The sequence below is a fragment of the Oncorhynchus mykiss genome, chromosome 25 (genome assembly GCF_013265735.2).
Source record: "Oncorhynchus mykiss isolate Arlee chromosome 25, USDA_OmykA_1.1, whole genome shotgun sequence".
NCBI lineage: Eukaryota > Metazoa > Chordata > Actinopteri > Salmoniformes > Salmonidae > Oncorhynchus > Oncorhynchus mykiss.
This window is the reverse complement of record NC_048589.1, coordinates 2,184,102-2,207,044: the sequence shown is the minus strand read 5'-3', so window position 1 is coordinate 2,207,044 and position 22,943 is coordinate 2,184,102. Positions and strand designations below refer to the sequence as shown.

Sequence of the window (22,943 nt, the reverse complement as noted above, 5' to 3'; positions counted from 1 at the left end):
CATACAGTATGCTACATAAAGGCTGTTATACCGGCCTGTAGCGGACAGTCAGTCCTGTCCCTGGCCAACCCCATGCTTGGTGCTCTGTGTTCCCAGCTTGTCCTCTTGATGTCTCAGCAGTGCTTGCAGTGAGTGCACACATAGTTAGTTGGGTTCTGGATGGCGCCCAAGCCCAGCTTCTGTATACAATGAAACACACTGTTTAATGCCACCAAGAATGTCCAGCTGCCTCAGGAGAAAGGGCAGGGCTAGGGGCTATATAGGGAAATATCAAATGATCTGTGTCTGCTGCTTATTCATCAATGGGTGTAGCCAATGTGTTTCACCTGTCGGACATAGGGTGGAGACTGAACTATATTACATGCGGAGTCTCGGACACCAAGTGCTGATACGTTCACACCTTCAGTCAAACCACACAGCTGCTAAAAATGGTTAGAGCGACCGATAGAAGCAGGGTTTCAGCCGTCGTGGCATAGGTGGGGCACCCCTTCCGTTGTTCCATTGGTCTCAACCTAGAAGCTGTGTTCCAGCATATAGCGATTTAATTTCAACGGGTTTGGGTCGAACCAAATCAAATCTACGGGGAGGGAGATCACATAGCTCCATTTGGCAGCAGATGGTCGACAATATCTTAACACACCCCTCCGTGCAGAATGCTCAACAGAAATTAGTTTCCCAAAATCCATACCAGTCCACTGGTAACGCATCAAAAGTCCAAAGCACTAAACACTGCTTCACTTGGAACAACATTTGGCTGCATAAACCATGCAATAAAACTCCTGTTTCTGTAGCATGAGGCAGTTTAAGGTACAACTACACTCCCTGGACAGGACTGCTAGTTTATCGCAGGGCCTTACCCTTAATCTATCTCCTGAATGCCAAGCAGAGACGCATCAGGTTCTTAGTCAGTGTCTCCTGACCCCTCCTGTCTCAGCCTCCAGTATTTATGCTGCAGTAGTTTGTGTCGTGGGGCTAGGGTCAGTCTGTTAGATCTGGAGTACTTCTCCAGTCTTATCCGGTGTCCTGTGTGAATTTAAGTATGCTCTCTCTAATTCCCTCTTTCTCTAGGAGGACCTGAGCCCTAGGACCATGCCTCAGGACTACCTGGCATGATGACTGTCAGTCCACCTGGCCGTGCTGCTGCTCCAGTTTCAACTGTTCTGTCTGTGGCTAAGGAACCCTGACCTGTTCACCGGATGTGCTACCTGTCCCAGACCTGCTGTTTTCAATTCTCTAGAGACAGCAGGAGCGGTAGAGATACTCTCAATGATCGGCTATGAAAAGCCAACTGACATCTACTCCTGATGTGCTGACTTGTTGCACCCTCGACAACTACTGTGATTATTATTATTTGACCATGCTGGTCATTTATGAACATTTGAACATCTTGGCCATATTCTGTTATAATCTCCACCCGGCACAGCCAGAAGAGGACTGGCCACACCTCATAGCCTGGTTCCTCGCTAGGTTTCTTCCTAGGTTTTGGCCTTTCTAGTGAGTTTTCCCTAGCCACCGTGCTTCTACACCTGCATTGCTTGCTGTTTGGCTGGGTTTCTGTACAGCACTTTGAGATATCAGCTGATGTAAGAAGGGCTATATAAATACATTTGATTTGTAATGACTCGGCCGTGCGTGGATTGAACTCCCAATCTAAAAATCTTACCACAAGTTGGAATCAAGAAGTGAATGAATCATATGACCACAGACAAAATATTGATCCATGTGTAAACCTATTCCTCAAGCAGATAAATCAAAATCACATCTTTTGTACAAAAATGTTTCCAGGTCAAGAAAATGGTGTCTGACTTGACGTCAGTACTTTCATTCAGGCTCGACTCAAACTACAGTAACTTCAAAAAGTATCCATACCCCTTGACTTATTCCACATTTTGTGTTACAGAAGGAATTGAAAATTGATTATTTCTCTGACCTACACACAATATCCCCTAATGACAGTGAAAACGCATAATGACAGTGTTTTTAGAAATGTTTGCAAATATATTGAAGATGAAATACAGAAATTACAGCTTTGAATCGTCTTGGCTGTATCAGCCTTTCACATCTGGATTTCAGGATTTTTTCAAATTCTTCCTTATAGATTTTCTCAAGCTCTGTTAAATTAGATGGGGAGCAGCAGTGAACAGCAATCTTCAGGTCTTTCCACAGATTTCAATGCGATTCAAGAGATAGCGCTTTGCATGCCGGCCAAATATTTACATTTTTGTCTCAATACACCACAGAATCTTTTGCATTATGATCTCAGTCATTCACGTGCCTTTCTGCAAACTCCAGGTGTGCTGTCATGTGTCTTTTTCTCAGGACTTGGTGAAGTACTGTAGAAATGGTTGTCCTGGTAGGTTCTCCCATCTCAGCTAAAAGAACTCTGTAATCCTGTCAGTTCTTAGTCACCTCCCCGACCAAGGTCCTTCTTGCCCAGTTTGGTTATACGGCCAGCTCTAGGCAGAGTCTGGGTAATTCCATTTGTTGGAAACTTTTAACATTCTATAAATTATTTTATACCCTTCCCCAGATATATGCCTCACCACAATTATCTTGGAGATCTACAGACAGTTCCTTGGAGTTCATGGTGTAGTTTTTGCTCTGACATGCACTGCCAACTGTGGGACCTTATATAGACAGGTGTGTTTCTAACTAAATGTCCAAAGAATTGAATTGGCTACAGGTGGACTCCAAGTTGTAGTGACATCAAGGATGATCCAAGGAAATCAGATGCACCCGAGTTCAATTTGGAGTGTCATAGTAAAGAGGTGTGTATACTTATGTAAATGAGATACAGTACTTGTATTTCATTTTCCAAAAATTTGAACAAATGTCATTATGGGGCATTGTGTAGATGGGTGAGAATTCAGGATTTAAACAACAAAATGGGGAATAATTGAAGCGGTATGAATACTTTGAGGGCATTAGTGGCAGTGTGGTTCCCAATAGTCATTCGGAAGAGCTACAAAGAAGAGCTTCCTCAGTCACCATTTCTTTCTTTCGGTGAAGTCAAGATTTTGGGCTGCTGTGAGAGTTGGGAAGGGGAAAAATGTGATGTTTGATTCCGACTGTTCAGAGATGAGACTAGAAGGGATTTTGTTTTGCAGGTCCTCTGACCCACCATTTCAGAGGTTCAGTATGAGTTCACAGAACATGGAGCCGAGTGGCCAGAAATAAACTGTTTGCTCATGAGTTGGTGCAATGAAATAGTTCGGCACCCAAACGTGAGACAAGCACACTCTTCTCTCCAGCTAGACGACTGGAAGGTGAGATTTATTTATTCTTCAGAAGAGCAGCTGGAAGGAGGAGGAAGGTGAAGAGGAGGGTTGAGGCCGGGGAGAGCAAGTCTGGGGTGTTAGCCACTGTAGAACGGGGGTGTCTGGGAAAGCGGTGGGAATAGTAGTTTCTGGGGTTGGAGGTTCAGCTTCAAATTCCACTTCACCCACTACTACTATTTCACTAATCTCTAAAGTTAAATGTGGCTCCATCCTGGAGGACATATAGTTTACATATACAGTGCCTTCCGAAACTATTCACACCCCTTGAATTTCACATTTTGTTCTGTTACAGTCAGGATTTTAAATGGATTAAATTGATGGCCAACACACAATACCCCATTATATCAAAGTGGAATTATACTTTAGAATTGTTTCCTAACTATTTAAAACTATAAAGCTGAAAGGTCTTCAGTCAATAAGTATTCATTCGCATCGTATAGTCCCCGCGATATGCAACTTCTCAGGGAAGTTAGGAACCAATATATATACAGGCAGCCTATATACAGGCAGCGGTCATCCCCCTCTTCAAAGGGGGAGACACTCTAGACCCAAACTGTTACATATCTATATCTATCCTACCCTGCCTCTCTGAAGTCTTCGAAAGTCAAGTTAACAAAACAGCTCACCGACCATTTAGAATCCCACCGTACCTTCTCCGATATGCAATCTGGTTTCTGAGCTGGTCATGGGTGCACCTCAGCCACGCTCAAGGTCCTAAACGATATAACTGCCATCGATAAAAGACAGTACTGTGCAGCCGTATTCATCGACCTGGCAAAGGCTTTCGACTCTGTCAATCACCACATTCTTATCGTCAGACTCAACAGCCTTGGTTTCTCAAATGACTGCATTGCCTAGCTTCCAACTGCTTTTAAAATGCTAGTAAAACAAAACGCATGCTCTTCAACCGATCGCAGCCCGCTCCCGCCCACCCGACTAGCATCAATACTCTGAACGGTTCCGACATACGTATTTGTAGTTGTCCACATATTCTAGGTGTCTGGTTAGACTAAAATCTTCTTCCAGACTCACATTAAGCATCTCCAATCCGATATAAAATCTAGAATCGGATTCCTATTTCACAACAAAGCATCCTTCACTCATGCTGCTAAACATACCCTCGTAAAACTGACTATCCTACCGATCGTTGACTTTGGCGATGTCATTTACAAAATAGCCTCCAACACTCCACTAAGCAAATTGGATGCAGTCTATCATAGTGCCATCCGTTTTGTCACCAATAGCCCCATATACTACCCACCACTGCAACCTGTATGCTCTCGTTGGCTGGCCCTCGGTACATATTCGTTGCTAAACCCACTGGCTCCAGGTCATCCAAGTCTTTGCTAGGTAAAGCCTCACCTTATCTCAGCTCACTGGTCACCATAGCAACACCCACCAGTAGCACCCGCTCCAGTAGGTATATTTCACTGGTCATCCCCAAAGCCAACTCCTGCTTTCCTTCCAGTTCTCTGCTGCCAATGACTGGAACGAATTGCAAAAATCAGTGAAGTTGGTGTCTTATAGCTCACTCACTAACTTTAAGCATCAGCTGTCAGAGCAGCTTACCGATCATTGCACCTGTACACAGCCCATCTGTAAATAGCCCACCCAACTGCCTCATCCCCATATTGTTATTTATTTTTGCTCTTTTGCACCCCAGTATCTCTACTTGCACATTATCATCTACACATCTATCACTCCAGTTTTAATGCTAAATTGTAATTATTTTGCCACTATGGCCTATTTATTTACTTACCTCCCTAATCTTACATTTGCACACACTGTATATTGCTTTTTCTATTGTGTTATTGACTGTACGTTTGTTTATTCCATGTTTAACTCGTGTTGTTTGTGTCGCACTGCTTTGCTTCATCTTGGCCAGGTCACAGTTTTAAATGAGAACTTGTTCTCAACTGGCCTACCTAAATAAAAGGTGAAATAAAAAAAATACAAAAATTCAACCGCTTCCTTGTGGCAAGCCTAAATATGTTCAGGAGTAAAAATGTGCTTAACAAGTCACATAATAAGTTGCATGGACTCACTCTGTGTGCAATAACAGTGCTTAACATGATTTTTGAATTACTACCTCATCTCTGTAACCCACACATGCAGATAACTGTAAGGTCCCTCAGTCAAACAGTGAGTTTCTAAACACAGACTAAACCAAAGACCAGGGAGGTTTTCCAATGCCTCGCAAAGAAAGGAACCTATTGGTAGACGTTGAATAGCCCTCGGTCACTACAAAGATACTAATTTGCCGGAGAGGAAGGCAACTGCTCAGGGATTTTAAAACATTTACAAAGTAATGGCTGTGTTAGCAGAAAACTTGATCAACAACATGGTAGTTACTCCACGATACAAACCTAAAACAACAGCCTGTACAGAATACAAAATATTCCAAATCATGAATCTTGTCTGCAATAAGACACTAAAGTAAAAGTGCTAAAAACGTGACAAAGAAATTAAGTTTGTCTTGAATAAAGTGTTATGTTTGGGGCAAATCCAACACAACACATCACTGAGTACCACTTCATATGTTCATGCTGCATCATGTTATGGGTATGCTTGTCATCGGGCAAGGACTAAGGATATATTTTTTTAAATCCTAGAGGATAACCTGGTTCACTCTGATTTCCAATAGACACTGGTAGACAAATTCACCTTTCAGCATGACAATAACCTAAAACACAAGGCCAAATATACACTGGAATTGCTTACCAAGATGACATTGAATATTCTTGAGTGGCTTAGTTACAGTTTTGACTTAAATCGTCTTGAAAATCTATGGCAAGACTTGAAAATGGCTTTCTAGCAATGATCAACAACCAACCAGCTTGAAGAATATATATTTGTTTTTATAAATGTGCAAATATTACACAATCCAGATGTGCAAAGCTCTTACACTTTCCCAGAAATATTCAGCTGTAAAAGCTGCCAAAGCTGATTCTAACATGTATTGAATCAGGGGTGTGTGGTTACTTATGTAAATGAGATCTTCATGTATTTAATTTAATACATTTGCTAACATTTCTAATAACATGTTTCACTTTGTCATCATGGGGTGTTGTGTGTAGATAGGAAAACGTTTTTCTTTATTTATTTCATTTTAAATTCAGGCTGTAACAACAAAATGTGGAATAAGTCACAGGGTATGAATAATTTCTGAAGGCACTGTATTTATAAAAATTACTTTTATAAAAGTCCAATGTGGTAACCAGAACTTCACGGTTTTGCATTAGTTATGATTTGATGCTGGTCACTAGTGCACTGACTTTTCAATACACTTGGCCCTGGTAGAAGAAAATGGCACCCCACAAATACAACAAGATATTGAAGCTGTCCTAACATAACTCCCTATTATTTTTCCTTCACCATAATTTCCTACACCATTACTTTTTTTTATTCCATTTGGAAAGCCCTATTATATCCCCTGCGTTCATGCTCTTACTTCCCAACTATGTTCCATGTCCACATTCCTAGACAATATCCCCATCACCGGAACCCATTTACAACGTCAGCAAGGAATGCTGTTTTCCGTCCATGCTTTTTCCATCAGCGGTAGTAGGCCAAGTGAAGGCAGGGGGAGTATGACGTCTGAAATGAGGTGACCAACAGCAGATGATTATAGGCTACAACATGCAGTGAACCAAACAATTGGGAAAGGTGGTAAAGCGATAAGCCTGGTGCCAGGTCTGTTTGCGCCATCCCTTAGTTGGGATCACAATGACCACAGGAGTTGGCAAAACAGCACATACAGAACCCGGCAAAAAAAAAGAAAAGATCAGACATGACCACTTCCTGAAGAGTCCTTCTATAGGGACAGTGTGGTCCTCACAAAGGCTGCTCTGACAGCCAGGTCCTCCTAATGTTACAGCTCCCTGAGGTGACGATGTCATCATGTCTTTACCACACTGAATTATCCTTGCCTCCACCACTTCTGAATGAGCAAGCGGCGCTACCAACACTTGACCAATCCAGCTAGATGTCCCCTGCGGTACTACATTGGAGAATGTGTGCGATGGCACTGCAGACGTAATCTCAAATGTGACAGCCCTCCATTCTGTCCATAAAAGAAGATGCTCTTAGATAGAACTGGACAAGAGTGCCATTGCTTCTTAGTCCTGACCAACAAAGCACCTGTTCAGTTTGAAGTGGATATTCCTGGACATATAGATAGTAGCCTAAATATTAATAGGCTGAACATGACAGTGGAGGATAATTTGACGTGTAGGTGTTGCATCAGCTCTCTTTTTCCAAGAGAAAACTAGGTTTGCTGTGCTTAAGACATATGGAGATGGCGAAAAAGGGAGAGATTCTGAGTATGAGAGAGGGAGAGGGAAGAGGGTTAGTAGAAATAGAAAGGAATAGAGAAACACACACATGCCTGAGCGGTGAGTGCCACAGAATAGCTGCCTGTACGTTAGCCACCCGCCCTTCCTGCCTCCCCTTTACCAGTCAGTCCACAGTGAAAAACGCTCCAATGAAGTCAGTCATTGATAACAGTAGCCCTCCTGTCCTCGCCCAACCCCACCACCCTACCCTGTCCTGCTCTGCAGTCCGCCTCTGGGACAGAGGTGGGAGGGGGAAGAGAGGGGTAAACACTAGAGGTCTTTACAGGTCCAAAAAGTTGGACCTATTCCGAAATGGACCTGGGGCTTTCCCACCCGGACCCAATATGCATAAATATTTTTGTTAAATATAGGAGACCACTTCCGAACGGACCCAACGACAACTAGACTAGTTCAGTATAGACCTGGTTGGATCCAGACCCGGTCTGTCAATTCTAGCGAGGGAAGCAGCAGAGAAGTAATTTTTTAAGCTACTTTATTAACCAGAGCTGATAAAGCGCGAGAGGAGGGAGAGAGAGGTGCCGCTCTAGCAGGCGGGAGAGGGGCCGTACTGTGAGCGAGTGACACAAGGGTGTAATTGCAGACCACAATTTGGGGCGTTTTCTGATATAGGTGTTTCTTGATATCAAGTTATACTCATTGGTCTGTAGCAGTTTCTTGTGTGTCAGGGACAACAGTTAACAACAGAAGCATTGTAGCTAACCCTAACACTTTTCCCAACCTTAACCTCAGTCTCCTAACCTGCCTCGCCAATTCACATTACCTGCCTCGCCAATTCACATTACCTGCCTCGCCAATTCACATTACCTGCCTCGCCAATTCACATTACCTGCCTCGCCAATTCACATTACCTGCATCGCCAATTCACATTACCTGCCACGCTAGTTATCCTAACCTGCTACAGTGGGGCAAATAAGTATTTAGTCAGCCACCAATTGTGCAAGTCTCCCACTTAAAAAGATGAGAGGCCTGTAATTTTCTAGGTACACTTCAACTATGACAGACAAAATGAGAAGAAAATAAATCCAGAAAATCACATTGTAGGATTTTTAATGAATTTATTTGCAAATTATGGTGGAAAATAAGTATTTGGTGAATAACAACAGTTTCTCAATACTTTGTTATATACAGTGCCTTGCGAAAGTATTCGGCCCCCTTGAACTTTGCAACCTTTTGCCACATTTCAGGCTTCAAACATAAAGATATAAAACTGTATTTTTTTGTGAAGAATCAACAACAAGTGGGACACAATCATGAAGTGGAACGACATTTATTGGATATTTCAAACTTTTTTAACAAATCAAAAACTGAAAAATTGGGCGTGCAAAATGATTCAGCACCTTTACTTTCAGTGCAGCAAACTCTCTCCAGAAGTTCAGTGAGGATCTCTGAATGATCCAATGTTGACCTAAATGACTAATGATGATAAATACAATCCAGCTGTGTGTAATCAAGTCTCCGTATGAATGCACCTGCACTGTGATAGTCTCAGAGGTCTGTTAAAAGCGCAGAGAGCATCATGAAGAACAAGGAACACACCAGGCAGGTCCGAGATACTGTTGTGAAGAAGTTTAAAGCCGGATTTGGATACAAAAAGATTTCCCAAGCTTTAAACATCCCAAGGAGCACTGTGCAAGCGATAATATTGAAATGGAAGGAGTATCAGACCACTGCAAATCTACCAAGACCTGGCCGTCCCTCTAAACTTTCAGCTCATACAAGGAGAAGACTGATCAGAGATGCAGCCAAGAGGCCCATGATCACTCTGGATGAACTGCAGAGATCTACAGCTGAGGTGGGAGACTCTGTCCATAGGACAACAATCAGTCGTATATTGCACAAATCTGGCCTTTATGGAAGAGTGGCAAGAAATCTATCTTAAAGATATCCATAAAAAGTGTCGTTTAAAGTTTGCCACAAGCCACCTGGGAGACACACCAAACATGTGGAAGAAGGTGCTCTGGTCAGATGAAACCAAAATTGAACTTTTTGGCAACAATGCAAAACGTTATGTTTGGCGTAAAAGCAACACAGCTCACACACCATCCCCAATGTCAAACATGGTGGTGGCAGCATCATGGTTTGGGCCTGCTTTTCTTCAGCAGGGACAGGGAAGATGGTTAAAATTGATGGGAAGATGGATGGAGCCAAATACAGGACCATTCTGGAAGAAAACCTGATGGAGTCTGCAAAAGAACTGAAAACTGCTGTTCACAAATGCTCTCCATCCAACCTCACTGAGCTCGAGCTGTTTTGCAAGGAGGAATGGGAAAAAATTTCAGTCTCTCGATGTGCAAAACTGATAGAGACATACCCCAAGCGACTTACAGCTGTAATCGCAGCAAAAGGTGGCGCTACAAAGTATTAACTTAAGGGGGCTGAATAATTTTGCACGCCCAATTTTTCAGTTTTTGATTTGTTAAAAAGGTTTGAAATATCCAATAAATGTCGTTCCACTTCATGATTGTGTCCCACTTGTTGTTGATTCTTCATAAAAAATACAGTTTTATATCTTTATGTTTGAAGCCTGAAATGTGGCAAAAGGTCGCAAAGTTCAAGGGGGCCGAATACTTTCGCAAGGCACTGTATATACACACATACATACACTAATGTTTAAAAAAGTTTGGAGTCTCTTAGAAATGTACTTTTCTTTTAAAAAAGTGCCATTTGAAATAACAATTGATTAGAAATACAGTGTAGACATTATTAATGTTGTAAATGACTATTGTAGCTGAAAACGGCAGACTTTTTGTGGAATATCTTCATAGATCTACAGAGGCCCATTATCAGCAACCATCACTCCTGTGTTCCAATGGCACATTGTGTTAGTTAATCCAAGTTTATAATTTTAAAAGGCTAATTGATCAATATAATTTTTTTTTGTAATTATGTTAGCACAGCTGAAAACTGTTGTCCTGATTAAAGAAGCAATAAAACTGTCCTTCTTTAGACCAGTTGAGTATCTCATGCATCAGCATTTGTGGGTTCGATTACAGGCTCAAAGTGGCTAGAAACAAAGACCTTTCTTCTGAAACTTGTAAGTCTATTCTTGTTCTGAGAAATTAAGGCTATTCCATGAGAGAAATTGAAGATCTCGTACAACGCTGTGTTCTACTCCCTTCACAGAATATCGCAAACCGGCTCTAACCAGAATAGAAAGAGGAGTGGGAGGCCCCGGTGCACAACTGAGCAAGAGGAAAGGTACATTACAGTGTCTAGTTTGAGAAACAGACGCCTCACAAGTCCTCAACTGGCAGCTCATTAAATAGTAACTTCAAAACACCAGTCTCAACGTCAACAGTGAAGAGGCGACTCCGGGATGCTGGCCTTCTAGACAGAGGTCCTCTGTCCAGTGTCTGTGTTCTTTTACCCATCTTAATCTTTTATTGGCCAGTCTAAGATAGAGTTGCAAAGAAAATCCATATCTCAGACTGGCCAATAAAAATAATAGATTAATATGGACAAAAGAACCGTCACTGGACAGGGGAACTCTGTTTAGAAGGCCAGCATCCCGGAGTCGCCTCTTCACTGTTGACGTTGAGACTGGTGTTTTGAAGTTACTATTTAATGAGCTGCCAGTTGAGGACTTGTGAGGCGTCTGTTTCTCAAACGAGACACTAATGTAATTGTCCTCCTGCTCAGTTGTGCACCGGGGCCTCCCACTCTTTCCATTGTGATTAGAGCCAGTTTGCACTGTTCTGTGAAGGGAGTAGTACACAGCATTGTATGAGATATTCAGTTTATTGGCAATTTCTCACATGGAATAGCCTTCATTTCACAGAACAAGATTATACTGACAAGTTTCAGAAGAAAGGGCTATGTTTCTAGCCATTTTGAGCCTGTAATCAAACCCACAAATGCTGATGCTCCAGATACTCAACTAGTCTGAAGGCCAGTTTTATTGCTTCTTTAAATCAGGACAACAGTTTTCAGCTGTGCTGACATAATTGCAAAAGGGTTTTCTAATGATGAATTAGCCTTTTAAAATGATGAACTTGGATTAGCTAACACAACATGCCATTGGAACACAGGAGTGATGGTTGCTGATAATGGGCCTCTGTATGTAGATATTCCATTTAAAACATCTGCCGTTTTCAGCTACAATAGTCATTTAAAACATGAACAATGTCTACACCGTATTTGATGTTATTTAATGGACAAGTGTTTTTCCTTCAAAAACAAGGACATTTCTAAGAGACCCCAAACTTTTAAAAAGTAGTGTATGTGCTTATAGATATCTTTCTCTATTTTAGGTGCTCAAAATAGCAAATCAAAATACTTCAACCTAGTCAAAATCCCAAATCTCTCTGCCAAATCTGAAAATGTGATATCATTGAGTGACTAAAATAAATCCCCCTCTCCCCAGTCTCTTTCTCACACACATACATATAGTCTTGACTTGATGCTGTGACAAGCAGAAAATAAGTTGCATCACTCTGTTCAGGGGAACAAGGCAGCCTCTTCACGCAGTGAAATAAGTAGGTCACTGTGGATTCCTTTCATTAGTACAGTACTTTCCAAATAGTTGCGCCTTTCCACTCAACTTGGAGCTTCCAGCTGCAAATTAACCCTGTGAGGGACACAGGCTTCCATTTCTACCACAAAGATGGATATTTTTCCAACTTTCTCACAACAATAAAAAATTGACAACAACCACAACAAGTATTGAACTTACACATCTAAAATCTGTCTGAGCCAATAAGCTTATTAGGTTGAGATTTTAAAAATTGTTCCTTGCCATCCAGACTTCTGTGTCTGAAGAGATGACAATAAACATGACAATAGATACGATTCTGGCATAAACTTGATAAACTTGATATCAGTGTAGACAGAGAGCAAAGACAGTCTTTCTGGAATGTAATGACTACTGACTAAGTATAGCCACAAAATTGATCCATAGACAACATTGCAGCAGCACTGAAAGAATGGTCCATTGCTGGGGGCATTGCCGACTGTCACTCTCAGCTTGTTGAGCCAACAGAAGCAGGGTCGACCGCAGGCTGACACAGGTGAGACTGACAGGCGTGGCAAGACCCAGACAAATGGCTAAGTAGCTATAAAACGGTGTTCCTATAGTCTTAGGTTGCATTTTTATTTGCAATTATATACATTCTCCTACAGGACTGCTAATCTGAATGGTTTTAATACAGTGGGTGAAAAAAGCAATGAGAAAATATACCCAGTCCATTTACACATCAATTTTCATGACGTAAGAGAAACAAGGAAGGCAGATATTCAGAGGTACTGGGATGTACCCATCGAGCAGCCGATTTGCTACACTTCGTAGCATCAAGATCCATACAGTCACATTCATGTCCAGTTCACCACCACTGTACAAGTACTAGCCTGGTCCCAGATCTGTTCAGCATGACAATGACCATAAGAGTTGGCCAAACAGATATGGGACCAACCTACTATTAAAACAAGCTCGTTAAAGCAGTATGATCCCAAATGGAGCTAAACTATTCCTATAAACCCACGAGTTGATGATTTGAACCCATCCTCGCTGAGTCTTCTCTGCCTCCTCTGATCTCTGACAGTAAACACCCGACTAGGGCTTGGGTGTGACCCCCTTAAGGAGATATTTGGGGATTTTGCCAAAGAAGCCCTTTACCTATTTCCCCAGTATCAGATGTATCTAGTGAATACCATTTTTATGTCTCTATGTGCAGTTTGAAGAAAGCTAATAATTGCTTACTCGCGTCAGCGCAATGACTGGAAGTCTATGGCAACACAAGGTGTTGGTGAGGCTAAGAGAGGCAACCACTGCCCACTATGAACTCTGATGGGAATCCAATGTTGCTGTGTGTGTGTGTGTGTGTGTGTATGCTGTGCATTTGTGTGTGTGTGTAGGGGAAAATGATAACATATCCATCTTAACAGACGGTTTCTCATCGATGTGTATTAAGGCGGTGCAGACAGACAGTGGTGGTACCAGCTATACAGCTGTAGACATCAGATCAGTACACACACACACACACACATACACACAGACAGTGTTTTTTCTCATCATCACAGCACACCAGCCAGAGCCTCACTCTATTTTTCATGAGTCAGTTTGGTTGCCAGGGTGTTTCCATAGTCACGTACCAGCCTGATGCAACAAACCAGCCCCCCCAACTGATTTATCCCCACAGCAGAGCACTGGAGTCCTGTATGATCTGGTGTCCAATTCAAAGATGGTGCGAGGCCAGCTAGTGCAATGACCTCATCGTTGCCATGCCACAATACACTGACTGGGCAATGGGCACGGTTAACCCTTCGCTGTCTGTAGAAGTGCGTAAGGCATTTATAGGGAATGACATACCTTCAAATTTGTGTGTGTGTGTTTGTGAAGTGGCATTGGTACCAGAAGCACCAACCCTTTCCAAACGTCAACAGAGCAGAGCCATTGGTAATCATCAACTTCAATGGACAGTCAAGATGGAGATAATGTGTGTCGGTGTGCCTACCTGGGTTATTGGCTTCCCCCTCCAACACGTGGAGCTCGGTGCATTCGGCCAGGCTGTGCTCCAGACACAGCTGCAGGAAACGGGCCTGGGTCCGCGACACCCGCTTCAGCAGCGACAGCAGAGCCACCGTCTGCTCACACTCATTCCATCCCTTAAACCAGCTTCCCAGGACACCCACCTGGTCGCGAAACATCATGGTCTGGGGGACAGGCACTAAGCAGAATGGGGAAACCAGTTAGAGTGACCCCCCCTGGTGTCACAAGAGAATTAGGTTAACGGAGGTCTTGGAGCTGTGTTGGTTCAACTTTGGTCAAAGCTTGTGTTGTGTTCCTCTCGCTTTCTCGGGTTGGTTGTGCTCTTCCCTTTGCCTGTTTCTGTTGTTGATGTTGAGTAGACAGCAGTAGGTGTGCTCAGTTCAAGTGGCATATCATCATCCGGGCTTTTAGCATTGCAAGTGTAGCTTCAGCTTGAGGGGAGCAAGGTGCTCTCCTAGGTGCATCTGCCAAAGGGCGGGGGTTAACAGACGGGAGAGTCAGCTTTCTTCCTGCACGGTCACACCAGTGTTACCCCTGTTGCCATTTTCCACAGGGATCCCCCTTAGACCTGAAATTATGGAAATAAATGGTTGAGAGACATGGTCACACACGCTCACACACACACGGCATTCCAAAACCCATCCAGCAGTCTTTACTGACCGTGAATACCAAACACTGAGGAAATGTGACAGTGCCTGTTGCTTCAGCAAACATTGCTCTCCGCAGACTTGAAATAGACGATTATTTAAAGAAACTGTTCTCCATTGAAAACCACGACACCAATTCCTTACTGCAACAAAGCCTGTATGTATCATACCTTTCATCTAAAAGTAGTTGCGCTCTACCGTATAGATGCGAGGCTGTGGCATTCACCACCGGGACCAAAAAATATGATTGTCAGTAATTGGAGCAACATCAAATCAAATGTATTTATATAGCCCTTCGTACATCAGCTGATATCTCAAAGTGCTGTACAGAAACCCAGCCTAAAACCCCAAACAGCAAGCAATGCAGGTGTAGAAGCACGGTGGCTAGGAAAAACTCCCTAGAAAGGCCAAAACCTAGGAAGAAACCTAGAGAGGAACCAGGCTATGTGGGGTGGCCAGTCCTCTTCTGGCTGTGCCGGGTGGAGATTATAACAGAACATGGCCAAGATGTTCAAATTTTCATAAATGACCAGCATGGTCTAATAATAATAATAAGGCAGAACAGTTGAAACTGGAGCAGCAGCACGGTCAGGTGGACTGGGGAGAGAAAGGAGTCATCATGTCAGGTATTGGGCATGGTCCTAGGGCTCAAGTCAGTTTAAACTGGAGCAGCATCCCGAATGGTATTTCTAAAGAGAAGGGCGCTGGTCCCTGATGTTTTAATGTTACAGACTGCTATGTTCAAAGTAGCTCTCGAAAACCCTTCGCCGTAGGCTTTTCAGTAGTTCGCGTCGCCCATGGTTGGCTGAATGTGAACTACAATTCCGACACTGTTTAAATGTTTAGAAATAACCATTGTTTGCGAAACATATGAAAGATAAAGGGCATATCAGCAAAAAATCATCTTTCAAATAAAAAAGCATCTGTAACAGTTTTGCACAGAGACATACACTGTGTGTGCCCCCAAGTTGACGAACTACACTTCCTCCCCAGTTACGCTAAAGCCTGTCACATGCTTCCCAGTCAAAGCATATAGTGCATATATTAGGACACATTTTTGTGATGTTTTTGTTAGTTTCGGTGTTCGGAAGGTTTTTCCTTCGGGCTGTTCGAGCACATATTTTTCTTGAGGCAAGTCAAAGTTCATTAGCCGAAGTCTACTCCCCTTCATCAGTGATTGATCAACAGTACTTATTCTAGTAGGTGTGGGAACATTAAGTGTTTATCATCATTCAACAAAATATTCAAAAATACTGCACCAAACATCTTAGCTAGATGTAAAATTGCACAATTTTCACACTTGGTCCCATTCAGACAATTGTTATGAACTCTGTGCGGTTCGCTTAATTTTTGGTGAAAGGTTAACATTCCAAAAGGAACTCAGACCCCACAAAAGAGCTCCCGAAGCAAACAGAACTGAGACAATCTCGAGAGGTGGTCTGAGTTCCATTCGCTTGAATTCCATGGACCAGTTATTTTTTTTTAGGGCAATAAGAACACAAAGCTCCCCAGGATTCGCTTGTAATTACACACACCTTTGCCCCTGCCATAACCTCTCACATTGGTGCCACAAGAGAGAACATTTTGATGTGCAGTTTTGCAGGAAAAACGCGTGCCATTTTTGGATATTGATTAGCGATTGTCAAAGACGCACAGAAATTACAAAATATGTGTCTAGTTTTTAGTTCCAATTATTTGTTTGCAATATCTGATCTATAAGAGAGCTTCGTAAGCTGTTTATTCGATTGTGGGGTTTGAATGTTGTGAGAAGACAACATATTTGGTAAGAATCACAAAATACTGTAGCATACAAAATCAATTCTAGCTTTTAGGAGAGGTAGTAGCCTACATTGGCTGTACAATTTTCAATTACAGCATTATTTATTCTGCTATTTATTCTGTTATCAATAATATTTACATGTAATAATTGTAATCAGCAGATACAGAAGACATCTTCATCATTCAACAAATTGCAATCTGTCAGCTTCCAAAATGTAAGGAGGCATATCTAGCTGTCCAAAAAACACATTTTGATGAAATGGCTTGTCCTAGAGTACATTGAGAGAATGTTGGAAAACGATCTTGGTTCCTTTCAAACATAGCAAAGAGGACTCGGACCACAACGGGGGCGTCAGGTAGCCTAGTGGCTAGATCGAATCCCAGAGCTGACAAGGTAAAAATATGTTGCTCTGCCCCTGAACATGGCTGTCAATGTAAATAAGAATTTGCTCTTAACGGACTTGCCTAAAAAAACAAAATGGGTTACGTGAACTGGCAGAAGAGTTGAGTCCTCATTCAAAGGCCAGTAATATTTCGCTTTTTTAAATTATTTTTTTTTTTACCCCAGAGGACTAAGATCGGTTCCTTTAAAACGGACTGTGTGAAAATACCCCAAGACCTCATTGGCAAAAACCTCAAAAGTAATGACAGATGTCTTGATTTATCTTAGCTCATTCAAACTATTTTGAGGAAGTGTTTCTGGCTCAAGAGGGACAAACGGTTTTCTAATTTGTCAAGCGAAGGTATTTTGGGAGTAGCCTGGGAGCAAACTGAACCCATGTATGTGGACACCGTCACACACAGGTGTCAGGAGCAAGCTTAGGTAGCGGTCTTCCAGAAACAAGCGCTGTCACATGGAGATATGGCCGTGTGGGAACACTAACCCTATAAAAAAAAGGTGTGTAGTCATGTCACCATTTGAATTGAGAATTATTTCTCACCGATATGAAATATGTCCCCTTTTCCCCAAAAACTTTACCGCAAGTAATGTGTTTTAACGTTCAGAACAGTAGATCGAAGCCTATCAGCAAAAAGGCGCTAAAGGTAGTTAGCGTCTATGGATGAGTTATGTTCAAAGCATCGGTGTGCTGTACTATATGATGAAGCATAAATGACTCAATTCCACCACACATGGTTTCAAAAATAGCCTGTAGACTGTATAATCTGTGGACTGCCAACGTCGACGCAAATAACCTCGCATGAAAAGACCGCATTCGTATTCAATGTCGTACCTTAAAATAAAGTCCCAGTGTCAGCACTAACGGGTCTCAAAAACGGCCACTTTGCATCATCAGCATTGGGGCAATCATAGCCCTACATAAGCACCGAGGATAGGCTAGATCATTTGTAAAATGTGGAGGTGATGCGATTCGGAGCGAGGAAAATGAATACTTGGCTCTACATTAAATAATTGAGTTCAAATGCGGAGTCTAGAACATTCCCAAAATGTGGCCGATGCATAGCTATGCTACACTGTATTTCTACATATATTCATACTAGTTTCCATAAACTCCTGAGATCAACAACCGCGCGTTAACCATTCCGACGCTTATTTAAACGCGTAAATATCAACCGTCAATGTCTACAAAATACATTTCCAGCTGGATACATTTGTATTCTCCGAGAGAAAAATTGTTATTGTATCACGTTTGTTTTAAGGTTGGTGCTTAGTAGCACATTTTCTATATTGCAGGTGTCCTACTGGACAGTCAGTAAGAGAGCAGCTCAAACAAGAATCTCCGAAAATTCTCCAGAAGCTTGTTAAAAAGTTGCAAAGAAAATAGTTAAAACGTTAGGATACTCACTTCTAGGCACAGTTGTATCGGTTCTGTTGGTCGCGGGACGGGGAGCGGTGCCCCTTCACTCCGGATCTGTGTGTTTTGCCATCTTGACTAACTATTCTCCCTACAGTTAGGCTCCTCTTGTTTTACCAGAGGCGAGTCTCGGCATTGCTTTCCACATGCGAATAATTAACACGAAGCATTACGTCAGGGGCTTGGCAGCACAAGGAAGCACACAAATAGAGAATGGAGTTAGGGACAGATCACGTAGCCTAACAGCAACCGAGACAACTGACAGGGACTAGCACATTTTTAGAAAAAACAAGGTTTCCATAGCAAAGTGGACAACATCTAAACAAAAGTGACGATGTGTACGAATGTAAAACAGGGCGGGAGTTGCCTCAATTTGGCCCTTTCACTTATCTGTACAATGCCTTCAACTACATTTGTACACATTAAATAATATCGGGTCCAAAAAAAGCCCAATACACGGTGATATTTTTTGTCGGGGTTGATCATTAAGCAGTAGTTACGACACATACAGTATGAAGAGAGGTGCTATCAATTAAAGAGGAGTGCCTCCCTATTCATGAAGTTCTTCATCGTAAATGTTTAGCTCTGATGTGTGCATTCCATCCAGCAGAGGGCCTCACCCTCCACCCTACCGTTTGGATTAATTGAAAGCCCCAAAATATATTTCATACATTGTTTCAATGATAGTATCGAGTTACAGCAATGCAGCAGCTGATACAATGTGTCGAGTTACAGTAGCAGTGAGCAAAATAAAGACATTAAATGCTCTGGTCATACATTATATTTATCGGTCTCCTGAAATAGCAATTATTTGTGTGTGTGTGTAAAACTGATGTTTTTAACCAGTTCCAGTTCCATACTGCCAGTTCTTTGATGGTTTGACTACATCCATTTATTCCTCATTCATTCATTTTACATGAACACATGTTACATTTTAACAAAGGTAAAACAATAAAAAATGTTGGGTTATGAATGGGGCAAAATAATCCTAAATTGGGCCTCCATTGGGAAGGCTGATTTGACTGGCGAGGCCCACCACTTGTACAGATACATGAAATGCATTCTTGGGCCATTGTTTGATAGCAGTGTCCTTTTCGGTCACACAATGCACCCTTACTGCCTTCAGCTGAGTGTGCTCAATATTGACTAAAAGAAGTGGAGGGAGGGGAAGGAATAGACGTTTTACCAGTGGGGACGTGGACAGTTCTCTTGAATCAGTCAAAAGCTCAAGCCTTCACAAATTGGATTGATATCGGACAAGGTGACAATTGGCCTACAGTTGACCTCTGCATTGAGATATTATAGCATGAAAAATATATCAACTTACATTTTTAGGGTCCTAAATTATGTGTTGTTTGTTGCTACTTGGCTATCTGCCAAACTTTTCGGTTTTTGCTTTTAATACATTTACCAATGTCTTTTTTCCCCTTGCTCTACTTTTTTCCTTCAACTTTTTCCACCCGACGCTTTATCTGGCCATTGTTCTACAGGACCTCAACCAGCCAAAAAAGCTAAGTAGTAACATTAACACTATGCCATCTAATTGCAGTTGCTGTACTCATAATATACAGGAGTACTATTGCCTAATGGTGAGGATAGCTGTGCTGCAAGCCCAGCTTCAGATGCAATCGTTATGCAAGGGCAATTTTAAGTGTAGAAAAGGATTAAACCGTGTCTGTCCCACCAGTAAGTACAGATAGTAGTATAAATCCCCCGCACAATCCCCGCAGCTGGACAATTTTCTCAAGGCTTCTGGAAAAAAATTATGTCGGCATGCTCAACCAGTATCGCTCATTCATCCGACAGAAACTTTCAACCGGGTCTCCCCATTAAGCAACGAGTCAGAGGCCGAGCCTTATCAGGTTACGGGGTCTGAGCCACCGAAGACTCCCACCATTAGCTCTGACAAATTGAAAACCCAAGTCAACAGCGACTCCATTACCTGCAATAGACTTAAAAATAATCATCCAACGATCATACACCGTTTACCACGTAAAGGTTCATCTGAAGATGATACTGTCTAAGGCTAAAACTGCCGAGTTTAGAGAGTATAGGGATATTGTTATTCACGTCAGCACCAACAATGTTAGGATGAAACAGTCAGAGGTCACCAAGTGCAACATAGCTTCAGTGTGTAAATCAGCTAGAAAGATGTCGGCATTGAGTATTTGTCTCTGGCCCCCTGCCAGTAAGGGGGAGTGATGAGCTCTACAGCAGTCTCACAACTCAATTGCTGGTTCTGCCACCCACCACCCGCCAACCCTTCTTTTACGCTACTGCTACTCTCTGTTCATCATATATGCATAGTCACTTTAACCATATCTACATGTACATACTACCTCAATCAGCCTGACTAACCGGTGTCTGTATGTAGCCTCGCTACTGCATATAGCCTGTCTTTTTACAGTTGTTTTATTTCTTTACTTACCTATTGTTCACCTAACACCTTTTTTGCACTATTGGTTAGAGCCTGTAAGTAAGCATTTCACTGTAAGGTGCCTGTTGTATTCGGCGCACATGACAAATAAACTGGGCCTACATAAAGCTGTCCCAACAGCAGAGCTTTCTATTCAGCACCATGGAGTGAATCCTTACCACCACTACACTTGGCTATCTGCATTTTGGAGCTGCCTTACTCAACTAAAGAGACCATGTTTGTATGTGGCTTTATTAACTCAATGATATATATATTTGTAATTGTTTACAAACTGATGTGACTGTTTTTTTGGCAAAAAATGTTGGGCTCAAAACAGGTGACCTGAATTTCAGGTCACCACTGACTGATCATAATCTTGATGTGATTGGCCTGACTGAAACATGGCTCAAGCCTGATGAATGTTAAATTAGGCCTATCCTCCTGGTTACACTACTGACCGTATCCCGCAAAGAAGAAGGTGTTGCTAACATTTACGACAGCAAATTTCGATAAAAAAATAATAAAATAAAAATGTGCCTTCAATTTCTCTTCCAGAAAATTGGAACGGAAATGTCACTCCACCAAACTGGAAGTCTTCCGACTAGCTTGGAAAGACGGTACAGTGCAATATCGAAGAGCCCTCACCTACTGCTCGATCATCCTATTTTTCTCCAACCTAATTTGAGAAGAATAGGAACAATCCAAAATGTATTTTATACTGTCGCAAAGCTAACTAAAAAGCAGCATTCAACGAGAGGATAGCTTTCACTTCAGCAGTGATAAATTAATTAACTTCTTCGATGAAAAGATCATGATCATTAGAAAGCGAATTAGACTCCTCTTTGAATCTGCACATTTCTCCAAAGTTCAGTTGTCCTGAGTCTGCACAGAATTGCCAGGACCTAGGATCAATTGAGACACTCAAGTTTTTTAATCCTGTATCTCTTGACACATTCATGAAAATAATTTAAACCGTCAAGCTGCATATTGGACCCAATTCCAAATAAACTACTGAAAGAGCTACTTCCTGTGCTTGGCCCTCCTATGTTGAACATAATAAATGGCTCCCTATCTACCGGATGTGTACCAAACTCACTAAAAGTGGCAGTAATAAAGCCTCTCTTGAAAAAGCCAAAGCTTGACCCAGAAAATGTAAAAAAACAAACAATTGGCTGTATCGAATCTCCCATTCCTCTCAATTTTTTTGAAAAAGCTGTTGCGCAGCAACTCACTGCCTCCTCAAAGACATAATGTATATAAAATGCTTCAGTCTGGTTTTAGACCTCATAGCACTGAGACTGCACTCGAAGGTTAGAAATGACCTTTTAATGGTGTCAGACCAAGGCTCTGCATCTGTCCTCGTGCTCCTAGACCTAAGTGCTGCTTTTGACCCCATCGATCACCACATTCTTTAAGAGATTAGAAACCCTAATTGGTCTACACGGACAAATTCTTGCCTGGTTTAGATCTTATTTTTCTGAAAGATATCAGTTTGTCTCTGTGGATGGTTTGTCCTCTGACAAATCAATTGTAAGTTAATGTTTCTCAAGGTTCCGTTTTAGGATCACTATTGTTTTCACTATATATTCTACCTCTTGGTGATGTCATTCAGAAACACATTGTCAACTTTCACTGCTATGCGGACAACACACAGGTGTACATTTCGATGAAACATGGCGAAGCCCCAAAATTGCCTACCCTGGAAGCCTGTGTTTCAGACATAAGGAAGTGGATGGCGGCAAATGTTTTACTTTTAAACTCGGATAAAACAGATGATAGTTTTAGGTCCCAAGAAACAAAGATCTTCTGTTGAATCTGACAATTAATCTTGATGGTTGTACAGTCGTCTCAAATAAAACTGAAGGACCTCAGCGTTACTCTGGACCCTGATCTCTTGACGAGCATAAAGAAAATTAAGGACAGATTTTTTTCCATTTTATGAACATTGAAAAAATCGAAAACTTTTTGTCCAAAAAGCTGCAGAAAAACTAATCCATGCTTTTGTCACTTCTAGATTAGACTACTGCAATGCTCTACTCTCCAGCTACCTGGATAAAGCACTAAATAAACCTCAGTTAGTGATAAACACTGCTGCTAGAATCCTGACTAGAACCAACAAATGTAATCATATTACTCCTGTCTACACTGGCTTCCTGTTAAGGCTAGGGCT

At 42.0% G+C, this 22,943-nt stretch overlaps 1 protein-coding gene across 9 annotated transcripts in view; it reads right to left on the bottom strand.

Moving 5' to 3' along the window:
* Nucleotides 1-22,943, bottom strand: part of LOC110505226 (protein Smaug homolog 1) — a 114,353-nt gene that overhangs the window by 72,962 nt on the left and 18,448 nt on the right. For 2 of the 9 annotated variants that reach the window (XR_005039592.1, XM_036962994.1), the window contains exons 1-2: nucleotides 18,349-18,761; nucleotides 14,083-14,685 (exon numbers count right to left, since the gene is read on the bottom strand). Coding sequence is in view for 8 of the 9 variants with exons in the window: in XM_036962994.1 (XP_036818889.1) it covers nucleotides 14,083-14,278 (196 nt within the window). In the remaining variant the exon portion in view is untranslated. Of the gene's footprint in view, nucleotides 1-14,082; nucleotides 14,686-18,348; nucleotides 18,765-22,943 lie in introns of those variants that run through there. The other 7 variants (XM_036962992.1, XM_036962993.1, XM_036962995.1 and 4 more) reach the window with 6 other exon arrangements.